Source organism: Protopterus annectens, chromosome 2.part0 (genome assembly GCF_019279795.1).
Source record: "Protopterus annectens isolate FY-2018-M chromosome 2.part0, PAN1.0, whole genome shotgun sequence".
Taxonomy (NCBI): Eukaryota; Metazoa; Chordata; order Ceratodontiformes; family Protopteridae; genus Protopterus; species Protopterus annectens.
In genome coordinates, this window is record NC_056728.1 from 1,841,732,049 (window position 1) to 1,841,744,915 (window position 12,867).

General features: G+C 41.9%; 1 protein-coding gene across 1 annotated transcript in view; it reads left to right on the forward strand.

The window, feature by feature from the left end:
• Positions 1 to 12,867, forward strand: part of LOC122793657 (E3 ubiquitin-protein ligase TRIM35-like) — a 794,207-nt gene that overhangs the window by 489,680 nt on the left and 291,660 nt on the right. The window contains exons 4-5 of the mRNA XM_044061876.1: positions 5,593 to 5,615; positions 5,709 to 5,830. Of these exons, the coding sequence (XP_043917811.1) occupies positions 5,593 to 5,615; positions 5,709 to 5,830 (145 nt within the window). The remainder of the gene's footprint in view (positions 1 to 5,592; positions 5,616 to 5,708; positions 5,831 to 12,867) is intronic.

Consider the following 12,867-nt stretch of genomic DNA (forward strand, 5'->3'; position numbering starts at 1 on the left):
TTCAGAAAGCCACCGCTTTGAGAGCCAAATTGATCCTCATTGCTCCATATTGGCCTCGACAAATTTGGTTTCCGTCTCTGCATCGTCACCTTCTGGTGCAGCCCTGGCATCTGGACCCAGTTCGGATCTCTTGATCCACCAGTCGGGTCAGCAGCACCGGGCCATTCATTCTCTCAACCTCACTGCTTGGTTGCTCCACTTCCTTCCCTAGCCAGGCTACCGATGATTTCTGACTCAGTCAGAGACATTTTAGTGTCTTCTTTGAAGTCGTCCACTAGGACTGTTTATGCTAGCAAGTGGCGGCGTTTTCTATTTGGGCAAATTCCAGAAATATTGATCCCTTTACTGCTCCTGTACATTCTGTTTTAGATTTCCTGGCGGAGGTTTTTCATTCAGGATCCTCGTCATCTACAGTCAAAGTACAACTGGCTGCTATTTCCAAGTATCATGTTGGCTTGCATGACAATAACATTATGTCTCATAGATTATGCAAGGCCTTTCTGAGAGGAGTTTTCTCCTAAAACCACCTATAAAGCATCCTCCTCCGCAATGGGATCTAAACTTAATGTTGGCATCCTTGATACTACCTCCTTGAACCGTCTGCTTCATGCTCTTTGAAGTTATTGACTTGGAAAACTATATTTTTACTGGCTGTCACTTCTGCAAGAAGGGTTTCTGAGATTCAAGCTCTCTGCATTCGTTCCCCTTATTTGGTTTTTCATAAGGACAGGGTATCATTAAGAACTAACCCTTCCTTTCTCCCCAAAGTCGTGTCTCAAACCAATATTAACCAATCTATAGATCTACCAGTCTTTTTCCCAAACTATTCCGACAGAGCTGAACAGAAACTGCATTTTTGGATGTCCATCGTCAGCTCAGGTACTATTTGCATAGAACTAAACAATTCAGAAAATCGGACCAATTATTTGTCTCCTATGCAGAAAACAGGATGGGTCTTCCAGTTTCTAAAGTGACCTTATCCAGATGGTTGACTTCCACCATTTCCTATGTGTACTCTCTCAGAGGCAAACAGCTATCTTCTAAGCCAAAAGCACACTCAACCAGGAGTCTATCCACTTCTGCAGCTTTTCAGGATAGACTACCCATTGATACCATTTGTGCAGCAGCTACTTGGGCCACGCCTCATACCTTTGTCTCTCATTACAAGTTGGACTTGGCCTCCAGAGATAGGGCCAGTTTTGGTTCCACAGTTCTCAAGAGTCTGTTCCATTGAGCCACCCGGGATACAGGTGCTAGGGGCGGTCCCATCCAGCAAGAATGAAGGCAAGATTGACAACTTAACATTTAGAAGTTATGTACCTACCATAACGTTCCATGTTAGTTGTCTTCTCTTTCTTTCTTGCCCTCCCTCCTTCCCCTGGCCTGGACAGATCTTGAAGAGTTCCTATTAGGTTGTTTCCTCCTGAGCCTTCATATGAGGACTTCTATTAGGAACTTATGTTCCTAATTATGTTAGGATAGTCTTTAGCAGGGTAGGTTAGCTACCAAACGAGATCTGAGGTAGTTCCGCCTTGCATCATGGGATATAGGGTTGCCTCGAGCTGGTAAAAGGAGTTCTCAAGCTAAAGCAAGTGCCGAGTCGGAGCCGAGGATCGGCTCCGAACCCATCCAGCAAGAAAGAAGGCGAGAGAAGACAACTAACATGGAACGTTATGGTAGGTACATAACTTCTAATTTTTTAACTGCTGTCATTTTGTACTTGGCTAGAGGAGAGTATATGGTTAGTTGCTTTCTTTTAATTTCTTTCCTTTCTTTTGAAGGTGTAACACCAAGCTAGTTAGGATATGCAGTAATGTTGTTTGGGGTTTTCTGTAAAGCAAAACTCCAGTGTGATTGAACAAACATGAGTAATATAGTTTTGGTTTATTCTTGCAACTGAAAGTAGTTATCAAATGCTACCAGCTTGTACTACAGGTGGCAGAGGATTGACAATTCTTTACATTTATTTGCTTGTAGAAGTGTAACATGTTGAGCTACTTCACACATCCAAGGATGCTTCTTTGAGGCCTTCTTCTGTAAGACAAAGCCCGAGAGAGAAAGAGGGGGGGGTCATGAGCAGAATACTTTTACTTTGATCTGAAGTAGTTAACTTCACTTGATCATCAACCTGTGGGTTTCGGATCTGGACCGGATCCGAGACGGCAGTTTCACCAGAATCAGATTTGAGCTCCAAGCTCCTCCCCTTACCCATAATACCACTACAGCTCCTTCCTTCCCTCAGATGTCATTTGCCACGGCTTCACCTGCATCGTGATCGCTGAGCTCCCGGTGGTAAGACTGTTGTTTCGGGGTTTTTTGAGTGAAAGTGTGTGTTTCCTTCATTCGTTAGGTCCCTTCATTCCTCCCCTTCGCGTTCTCCATTGAGATTAAAAGTTAGTTTTTAAAAAAAAAAATCTATAGTAGTTTATTGTTAGTCTAGTGTTAGTGTAGGCCTTCTTGTCCCCTTTTCCGCCTCGTGTTTGAGTGTGTGCCTGAGTGTTGGGGTTGGGTAGCCAGCCACTATTATGGCAGATCAACATAAGTTGGTCTTCAGAAAATGCACAGAATGTGGCCATAAATTATCCCCTGCAGATGGTCACATTCTGTGCGTTGTTTGTTTAGGGGTAGCTCATCTGGCCACTGAGTGCACCATATGTGTGGGGTTTAACCCCAGGGTCTTGAAAGACTGTAAGGCTAAATTAATCTTGAAGGGGCTTCTCTGCTCCACAGATGCGGCTGCCTCCTCGTCTTCTGTAGCAGTGGTCACAGTTGTGACCGCTTCCTCCACTACTGTTGTGTCCTCTCTCCCTCCTAGGCTGGGACTCAACCTCCCGACCACCGACTCAGGGAAAGGGACAAGAAAAAAGAGAAAGGGAGGCACCGTGAAAAAGAGAAAGGGAGGAAGAGATCCCCGGAGCGCTCAGATCCAGTGGGTCCTCTTCCCAAGCTTCCTGCACCTTCCAAGCCGACTTCCCCTCGGCTCCGATCTCCCAGGTTTTCCGTAGAGCCGGAGGAGGTTTGGCCTTCATCTAGGCCCTCCAGTCACCGTCCTTTCTGGCCGGTGTCGGTGGCCCCTTCTAGGTCAACTAGAAGACTTTCTGAAGCCGACATGGACAGATTGATGCGAAGGTTTGTTCGCACTCAGCTTCAGCTGGGGGTCTTGCTGCCTCCGTCTCCCTCTGGAGGGGGTAGCTCATTGCCACTATTTGCCCCAATTGCTCCTTCTCCAATCTGTCCTTTGGTTTTGGATTTCCTGGATCCGAGAGGTCCCGGAGTCAGGGGATCAGCGTTGATAATACCACCTACCTCGACACTGGCAGTTACCTTGAGCACGTTGGATCTGAGGGGATGGGTTTTTCCCCTCCGGCTCCAACATTGTCGGGCTGAGACCTACCCCTTGGAGCCTCGCTGCCTTCGGGCTTGGCTCCGATTCCCTTGTTGGATCAGGGGAGGGCGTCCTCTCTGTCAGTTGCTCGAGAGGCTTGCTCCCCCTTGGCATTCGATGTGGTGGAAAGGGTTCTTGCTAATGGATCATGGCCCCTGACTATCTCCTCGGAGTCCGCCCAGACCCCTCTATTCTGAGAGTGTCTTCTGCCAGTCTCTCCATGCAGGGACAGCCCGTGGTGGACATGCCTCAGACTTTTACCACCGAGGAACCCCAAGCAGTTGATGACTCCTCTCCAGAGAGTCCCACCGAAGTGGTTCCTCATAAACGTAAGTGCAAGAGGAGGCACTTGGACTCCTCCGAGTCCCTCACGGATGATACCAACTAGGAGAAGGGGAAGGCTCCCCAAGATCACCCCTCCAAGGATGTCTCATTTGGAGACATCATGGAGATCCTGTGCCAGCAGGGGGTTGGTCCGCCCCCAAGCCTTCCTTGGACGTGTCGGTATTTCTGGAGGCATTCGACACGGGCCCATCTACTTTTTGGGTGTCTGCCCTTCGAGCCGGCTACCTCTGTGGACTTGAAATTTTTGTCTTGGAAAACAGCTTTCCTAGTGGCTATCACCTCGGCTAGGAGAGTGTCAGAACTTCAAGCATTATCTGTTACACCCCCTTATATGTTTTTTTCATAAAGACAGGGTCTCACTTCAGACTAAGCCTTCCATTTTGCCTAAAGTGGTGTCAGAATCAAATTCAATCAATCAATCAATCTGCCTGTCTTTTTCCAAATTTTCAGAACAAGGGGGAATGTAAACTACATTTGTTAGATGTACATAGGCAGTTACGTTTCTACTTACACAGGACTAGGCCCTTTCGCAAGTCTGACCAATTGTTTGTGTCCATTGCTAGACCCTTTCTAGGCTAACCAGTTTCCAAGGTGACAGTTGCCAAGTGGATTTCCCTTTGCATTCTGCAAGTTTACAAAACTAGGCATGCCTATTCCGGGGAGGGTTCATGCCCACTCTACCAGTTCCATGGCTACGTCAGCTGCTTTTTGGTCCAGAGTATCCTTGGATGATATTTGTTCAGTGGCTACTTGGTCCTCATCTCATACTTTGATTTCTCATTATAAATTGGACATGGTTTCCAGAGGGAGAGCATCCTTTGGCTCCATGGGGCCCCGGAATATCCTTCCATGAGGGCCTCCCAAGGTTATGGTAGCTGGGGACTCTGTCCCACAGGATGATGGCCAAATGAAGTTAACTACTTCGGATAAAGAAGTTACGTACTTGCCATAATGTTCCATCTGAGTAGTTAAACTTCATTTGTCATCAACCGCCCCTACATCCTTCCCCCTGGCCTTGTTATTGGGTTCATTCATCTCAAGTGACTAAGAGATAGTACCTGTACGGCCCTCTTGCGTTTTCTTGTGGGTCAGGTTTTTCCTGATCGGGCTTAGGGTGGCAAACTCGATCTGAGGTAAGGAAGGAGGTGCAGTGGTGTTATGGGTAAGGGGAGGAGCCTGGAGCTCAGATCTGATGCTGGTGAAACTGCCGTCTCGGATCCGGCTCAGATACGAAACCTGCAGTTTGATGACAAATGAAGTTTAACTACTCAGATGGAACGTTATGGTAAGTACATAACTTCTTTTTCCTGCGACTGAAGGAGCTAACTTATTTTAGCTGAAGCTCTATGAGCATTGTTAATTCTTGGATGTCATAGTAACAGGTTTAAAATCAAAACACTCAGAGAAGTATGATTTGTTAGAAATTGAGTGGTACAGTATGCAAGAATGCAATAATGCCTGAGAGGGTGGGTGTTATTGTGTAAATAATTCCCGCCCAGGGGTGTTCTGAGGCCCAACGCTGCAGGAAAGAATAAAGTTCTTGGTACCAGTAATGGGATTAGTAAAGCAGGATCTACCTGTCTTGAAATCACATTGAAATAAATCAGTAGTTGGCCATATTCTACATGTACAGTTCCTTGACAGTCTATGTGCTTTAATAAAGCACATAAAGCAAGTGAAAGAAAAGCTCCAAAACTGTTCTAGGTGTAACTTAACATAGATATCTGTTAAATAGCTAAATAAATTAAGTATGTTGATTATGCTTCTTAATTTCTGTGCTTTGTTGGGAAAGTATGGGAGTAGTTATCTCCAAGTTATGTTTTCGGCATTTTAGAAATAATGCATTTAATTATCTTTTTCAGCACTATGGAGATGCCACGGAAAGGTATGGTGAAATAACACATTTTCCAATAGAATGTAGTTCGTACATTTGACAAGTAATTGAGTAATATTTAACCTTCCATATTTTTACCTTCAGGATAGCAGATACTATTCCAGATCCAATTAGCTCTTCAGATCTAAAATTACTAGATGTGGAAGCTTATTTGGGGTTATTGAAGCAAACTGTGTGCCAAAAGATGTCAAACCATTTTCAAGCAGGTATGTAATTAATTGTTCTAAGTCAGTTTAGGGAAAGGTGTACTAGATTAAGCACTCAAATGCATCACAAAGAGGTAAGACTTAATGAAATACAAGCAGTCCTCAGAAGCATCTGTTTGTTGTGATGATAATGAATGGTGCAGAGGTCACCACTGTTTCTTCACAACACTTGGCTCTCCATTTCATTTCTTGGGAAGGATGTTTTCTTCATGGAGTTTGGATGCCACTGTTTTTGTCCAGGTGATGTTTTGCTAGGTGGTTTGGTTTTCTGCCACACAAAAAACATGCCATAGGTGAATTGGCAAACTTTCTTATTGCTTAAAGCTGTGCTTGCGTTTGGTGTGTGCATATCTTTGTATTCTGTGACATTCTGACATCTTATGCAAGATTAGTTTCTCTGCCTTGCACCTTCTGAGTGTTGGGATAGGCTGTAGCTCTCTCATGATTTTGAGGTGAATAAATTGTTTGCCAAAGAATAAATACGAATTAATTTATTTCAAGTTCAAACATCCTTCAAGATTGAGTCCAAAGAGAGATAGAGTATTAAGTTTAAAATTCCTGCTGTATGTGAAAGTGTTAGTGAAGCAGCTTGCAATACTTTGTTTCAGTCAGTACATGATGACACCATTCTGGGAGGGATGTACTCTTTAATGTTTTAATTATTAAAACTTTTTGAGCAATTAGTTTTACAAAAAAAAAATGAAAAAAAACTAACTGCTCTATAATTGCCTTCCAGTTAGTACTCCTCTCCTTACATACAACTCTGTTTTGAAATGTCAATAGAAAACAAAGAAAAGAAAAAAAAATGATTGGAGCTTACCATTCATGGAAGTGACTGCTAGTTTCCATGAGCCCCCCCCAACAGCATCATTAATATGCAGCGGTCATCTCTGACAAAAAATGGATGATAGAATCAAGTTGGACTTTCACGTACTGGGAGAATTGTAAAACTTAATATTCTATTTTAGTTTGGATTAAAAATGTTCCATTTTACATTAAATGAGTGATCACAAGCACAATGATGTTCTGTGCTTCAAGGTAAGGTTTTTTTTTCAAAATGCAAGAAGTATTAGATGTGATCTTTCAGAAGGACAATTTTGTAACTATTCAAAACAAGGTGGGCTAGTTACAGAATTATTGCTTAATTTATGATATTTTTGCTTGGAGGAAGACAGCATTAATGAACAAAATCATTTATCTGGATCAAAAGCATGCAAACATTCTGCCTTGTTCAGAAATGTCAGCTATGTTGAACTTACTGGTTGCCCAGAGCAGCATTTAAAATTTTGAAAATCTGTAAAGCTGAAACTGTTGAATGAGTGTTTTCTATATTTGTGTATACCATTCCTTTATAACTTTCTTACCTATGACTACTTTTAGGCAACTGTAACATACTTTTTATGGGTCTCAGTGGTTGACATTAGCCCAGCATTGAGCAGAGAGAACCTGCAGTGAATCAGAGTAAGATGCACATTAACAAACCACACACATCCAATGGAGGGGTTACGCATTTTGTCAGAACCGACAGTCTGCAAAGTAAAACAATTGTATTTCTAACAAAAGACATAAAACTAATATAGAAAAATATTTTCCTTAAACAGTTGCATGTATCAAACAGCACATATTAAAATCAGATGCAGCTGATTAATTAAATGGTAAAAATTAGATCCTTAAACCTTTTGTTAGTTCTGATTCACAACCAGATACTATAGGAAATAATGTATGTATTGCTGTTCACAGACACTCTTTCATATTTGGGACAAATATAGCGGACTTGCCAGGCAAGTATTTTAAACCGTCTTATTTTGATGGTCTGAGGCAATAGGCATACACTCCATTCTCTTAAGGCACCTTCAGCTGATGTAGTGTTTCCTCATTTAATACTTCACAGCTCATTTGGTAACATTTTTAACAATGAGATAACCATACATCTATTACAGTTTATCAGCAAGGCTCCCTATAACAGATGTAAGAGCTAATATTATGAGTCCTGCCACTTTAAAAATTAGCATGATCCCAACAAAAAAGCAGTGCTTTTCAGAATTTGCTATCATGTCTTTAAAGCATTTTTGCACCCCATCACCAGTTTATATTCTAATATGTTTACAATGACTCAAAGATCACTATACTAGGATAGGTACTGCTAGGTACTCCAGGATATCACAGTGTCAGAAGTGATATATATTCCCTCTAAATGCTGTTTTACTCTTGCTGTTCAGAGAACATGAATGATGTGCACTTTACTGGGTTCACTTTTATATAGCCATAGGATGCTCTGCCTCAGTGACTGAAGAGCATTAGATTCAGTTTATTATTTCCTTGTATTTTCATCAGGCATCATATCAAAAGCAACATTTCTGCCTCATCCTACCTAACATTACTGTATTTCAACTTCAAAACTTGATAAAAAACAGCAACTGCTATATTTTCTGATGAAATGAGATAGTTAATTTCACTTTGTGGAAAAAAGTGACAGTCATTAATTTCATTGAACTTCATTTTGCATTTGGCTATACTCTAGAAATGTTACTGTATCCGTTTTTGGAACACCTTTTACAAAAATATGGTCTTTATAAATGTATATTTTCCTGTGTTACAAATTTAGTATACTTATTTTGTAGCCATGGATCTTTTGTCAGGTTATTCCCTCCATAGATGGATTCTGTTTAGTTGGGGTAACTCACACAACAAAATATAATCAATAAATGATTGCATAAATGAATGGATATATAATTGACTTGTGTGAAGGACAACCATAATGGGCGATAAAGGGAGTACTTACAGAGAAGAAAGAGTGGGAGATCAAAATAAGAGAAACACAGTTCTGCCAATTAATAATCTGCATATTACTAAATTAATACAGTTATGTAGTAAATTACAAATACATTTCACATTCTTTCAAGATCAAGAAATGTGATAATAGGGAAACAAATGAATGCTTAGTATGGTGTTTGATATTTTGATGAATATTTGTAAAATTTTTTAAATGAAGTAATATGTCATTCACAGGCTAGATAACTCTATCTTCTGGATGCATTTTAGTAGTATTTTCAGTGTCCTTATTTGCATGGGCTCTTTTATTGGGTGTGTGTCTTTTTGAGACTGGAACACTGGGAAGAATTGTTTTACCTTCACTAAACATGAACAAGCATGTACTTTTTTTCATCCAAGACATGGTTAGATAAAACAAAAAGAAAGAGTTGGGCACTATTCTGTTTCTCCATAAAATTATTTTGTTCTAATAGTCTTCTCTTCAACCACGCAAAGCAGGGAATCCCATGGTTCTGTTTCACTAAATCTAGTAGATTGAAAATTGAGCTGTGTAAAGTAGGGAGTGCTTCCTGTGACAGAAATAAACTGAATGTAATTGTCTGTGATTATACAATGTAAAGCATAGTGTGACAGATTAAATGGAATAAAAAGTGCTACAAGTTCCACTGTGCAAAGGAGGGAATCTTGTGCCAATAATAAACTGAATCTAATGGTCTTCTGGCACTGAAGCAGAGCATCCCACGGCTGTATAAAATTGAACCCAGTAAAGTGTACATAGGTTCATAGGTGTTTACTAGGCTAACGACCACAGGGGCCTTTTTAAGCCTAGCCATGCATCCAAAATCTCTGACAAATTCTGATACCCTTGATAAGTGTAAGCATAGGCCTGAGAGATGAACCATTTACAGGTTACTTGTGTCCATTAGAGACATAGGTGCCAAACCAGGGATGACATTTCCATTTTCTTATCCAATTGTCCAAGTTGCACTTCGATTGGGTTGGGGGGAACTCTGCTTCACATGGATGGGGGAGCCTGTTCCCTAGACAGGATAGTCTCTGGGATATATACCTATCTCTCCAGCAGGTCCTGTTTATACCACAGGCAAGGTTTAAGTCTTTAGCATGGGTAATTCTGGTGCTGTTTGTTTTGTGGATATGCAGGAGATCTGTTACAGTGGGGTCTGGCAATGCCCTGTATGCCAGGCATAGATTTCCCCTTAAAGCCTGTAGGAGACAGAATACAGTGATAGGGCCTTGAGGTGGTCTGCATAGGACATTTTACTTATGCCTCCCTTCTTTTAGTGAGGAACCTCTGTGGACATTACATTTGTTGGATAGACCTGGTTAGGTACATACAAAAGGGGGCATTGAACTCAATGATAGGTCTGATGAATGCCGAATACAGTGCAACAATGACTTCCTTGGACTTAGATGCCATACCTTTGTTTATAAGTTGCACAGCATAGAATGATTTCCTCATCACTGTAAACACGTGATGGTCAAAGGCTAGATTACTATGTGTGTCCCTCAGTCCCTGAGTACTGGGTCAACTCTAAAGGGTGTGTTGTCAATATGATAGTTTCCAGGGATGGATGACTTCCCAGAGGATACTATTATGTATTTCTTGGCATTTTGGTTTAGTCCATGGCTCTGACACCAGTTGTTTGTCTGTGTCAGCCCCTCCTGGAGAACATTTGTGACAGTGTGAGATTCAATGACAGCTCCTAATTTGCAGTCATCTGCAAATTTAATAATCCAGAGACCACTGACATGCCTTGACGTCTAAGGAGTAAATGCCAAAAAGGAGCGGTCCAAAGATTGATCCCTGAGGGACTCCACTTGTGACTGACCTCTTTGGGTGGATTCCCCAATTCTAACTTCCTGGGTCCTGTGTGTGAGCGAGTTGGCTATCTACTGGGTGACATATGGGTTTGTATCTAACCTCTTGAGTTTGTCAACAATGCCTGAGTGGAGTATTGTGTCAAATGCCTTGGCCAAGTCAAGGTAGGCAGTGTGAACAATTTTGCCCTCATCCATTGCAGTAATGACCTTCTCAAAGACGTCCACCAGGTTGAGTAGGCATGATCTGCCCTTGATGAAACCAAACTGGGTTGGGTCCAGTTTTGGGAGGTTTACTGTATCTCTGTTGATCATCTTCATGATAATGCTTTCCATGGCTTTACATATAAGACAGGTGAGACTTATGGGTCTGTAGTTTCCAGGGTCTGTAGATGGCCCACCTTTGTGCAGAGGTATGACTGTTGCCTTTCTTCATTCATGAGGCACAAAGCCTGTTTGAAGGCTACAGTTAAATAGTAATTCCAGAGGCCCTAATAGGTCATGTTTAGAAGGCATCCTGGGATATTGTCTGGGCCTATTGATGCAGTGTTCTTGGTTTTAGAGAGAGTATTAAGGACCTGTTCCGTAGTGATAGTAGGGGGAGTTATATTTGGTGATATTTCTTGAGGCAAGGTTGATGGTGGGGGGGATAAAGTTGGAGCTGAATTTATCAGCCAGAAGGTTTGCTATATCTTCTGGCTCAGTATAGTTCACTGCATTTATGATGAGCTCTGCACATAACTGTGTATTGCCTTTGAGGTTGCGGACATAGCTAAAGAATGCTTTGTGGTTGTCCTTGGACTGGGAGGCCAAACTTACCTCAAATTTGACTTTGGTAGACTTCATTTGTCGTCTGAGTTGTTTGTTTAGTTTGAGAGTGCTTTTATCCTGCTGGGTGCTGCATCTCCTAATTTTTGCCATGATTTTCTTCCTCCTGTTGTGCAGGCTATTGATTTTGTGATTCCACCAGGGTGGCTTGTTTTTTGAGTTAGTTCTGTACTTCTTCCTGATGCTGTATGCAGCTATTAACATGCTTGTACATGATTTCTCTGAACAGTTCTGCATAGGCAGCACTGTTCTAAGGGTTTATGGGGGCTTGAAATTTTGCCAGGTTCTCACTTAATAGCAGGAAGTTACCCTTAGAATAGATCCTGAATATTCCAGGTTTAGCTGGGGGTCCAGGTTTTATTTTTACTTCAAAGGATACAATTTTGTGGTCTGACCTTACCATGGCAGACATTACACTAGGGGGTGTGCAGCAGTCTCCATATTAGTGAGGACTAGATCCAGTATGGTCGCACCCCTGGTTGGTATATTGAGTATCTGGTCCAGGGAGTTTGTGTTTACAAAATCCAGGAATTTCTGTGCATGTACGTTTGTTGTATAGGATTCCAAGTTGATAGTGGGGTAATTAAAGTCACCCATGAATATGGTATTGGGTTGGATGGTTACTGTTTCTAATAAATTTAAATACATGATATGGGTTTCCTGGATCATAGATGGGGACTTATAGCTTGCAAGATAGTGGTATTGGATTTTACCTATGGTGATTTGAACATGGAGTAGCTCAAGTGTGTTGTCCTGTTTGACTAGCCTTGAAGTATATTTATTTTTGATATAAACAGAGAAGCCTCCACCTTTAGTCCCTGCCTGTGAAGTAGCTGGCCTAAATGTGTGGAAGGGATTATAACCTTGCACTGTTGATGTGTTCTTAGCGACTTTAAACCATGTCTCAGTGACCGCACAGACGTCACCATTTTCTAGGATAAAGAGAGCTTCTAGGGAGTGGAGATTTTTGTTTAGACTCCTAGCATTGAGCAGTAATACCTTTAGGTTTTCTTGGATTTGATTTGCTATATCAGAAGTGCTTTCAGTTTGGCATTGCCTAAAAAAGGCACTATGGGAGAACACAATATTTTAGCTAATATTTGAAAACCTAGAGGGGAGAGGTGCAAACCATCCCTGGCAAAGCAGCGTGGTCTCATCTCCAGGTCTATATTATGTGATCGAATGATTAGGTAATCGAACACCTAAACATCGACCACGTAATATCGAACTGCAAAATAGCAAACCCTGCCTGGAAATGTTACCGTTGGCCAAAGAAAAAAAATTTAGTTTACAGCCAAACTAAGTGGAGGGCTTTGCCCCCCACACCCTTGACGTGGGGGGCTGTGCCCCCCACACCCCTGACGTTGGAGGCTGTGCCCTCCCACCCACCCCTAACTAAATATACTAACTCCGAGGTCACTCCACAGTGGAGAAAATGGCAAAATCCAGTGAACGGCCAAGGGAAATCGTTCCCTGTGTTAAATTGTCAGTTCGCTGTTTTTTGCTTTCGATATTACATGGTCAATGTTTAGATGTTCGATCACCTAATCATTCGATCACGTAATAGAGACCCTCATCTCCTTCCATGCTGACAAATA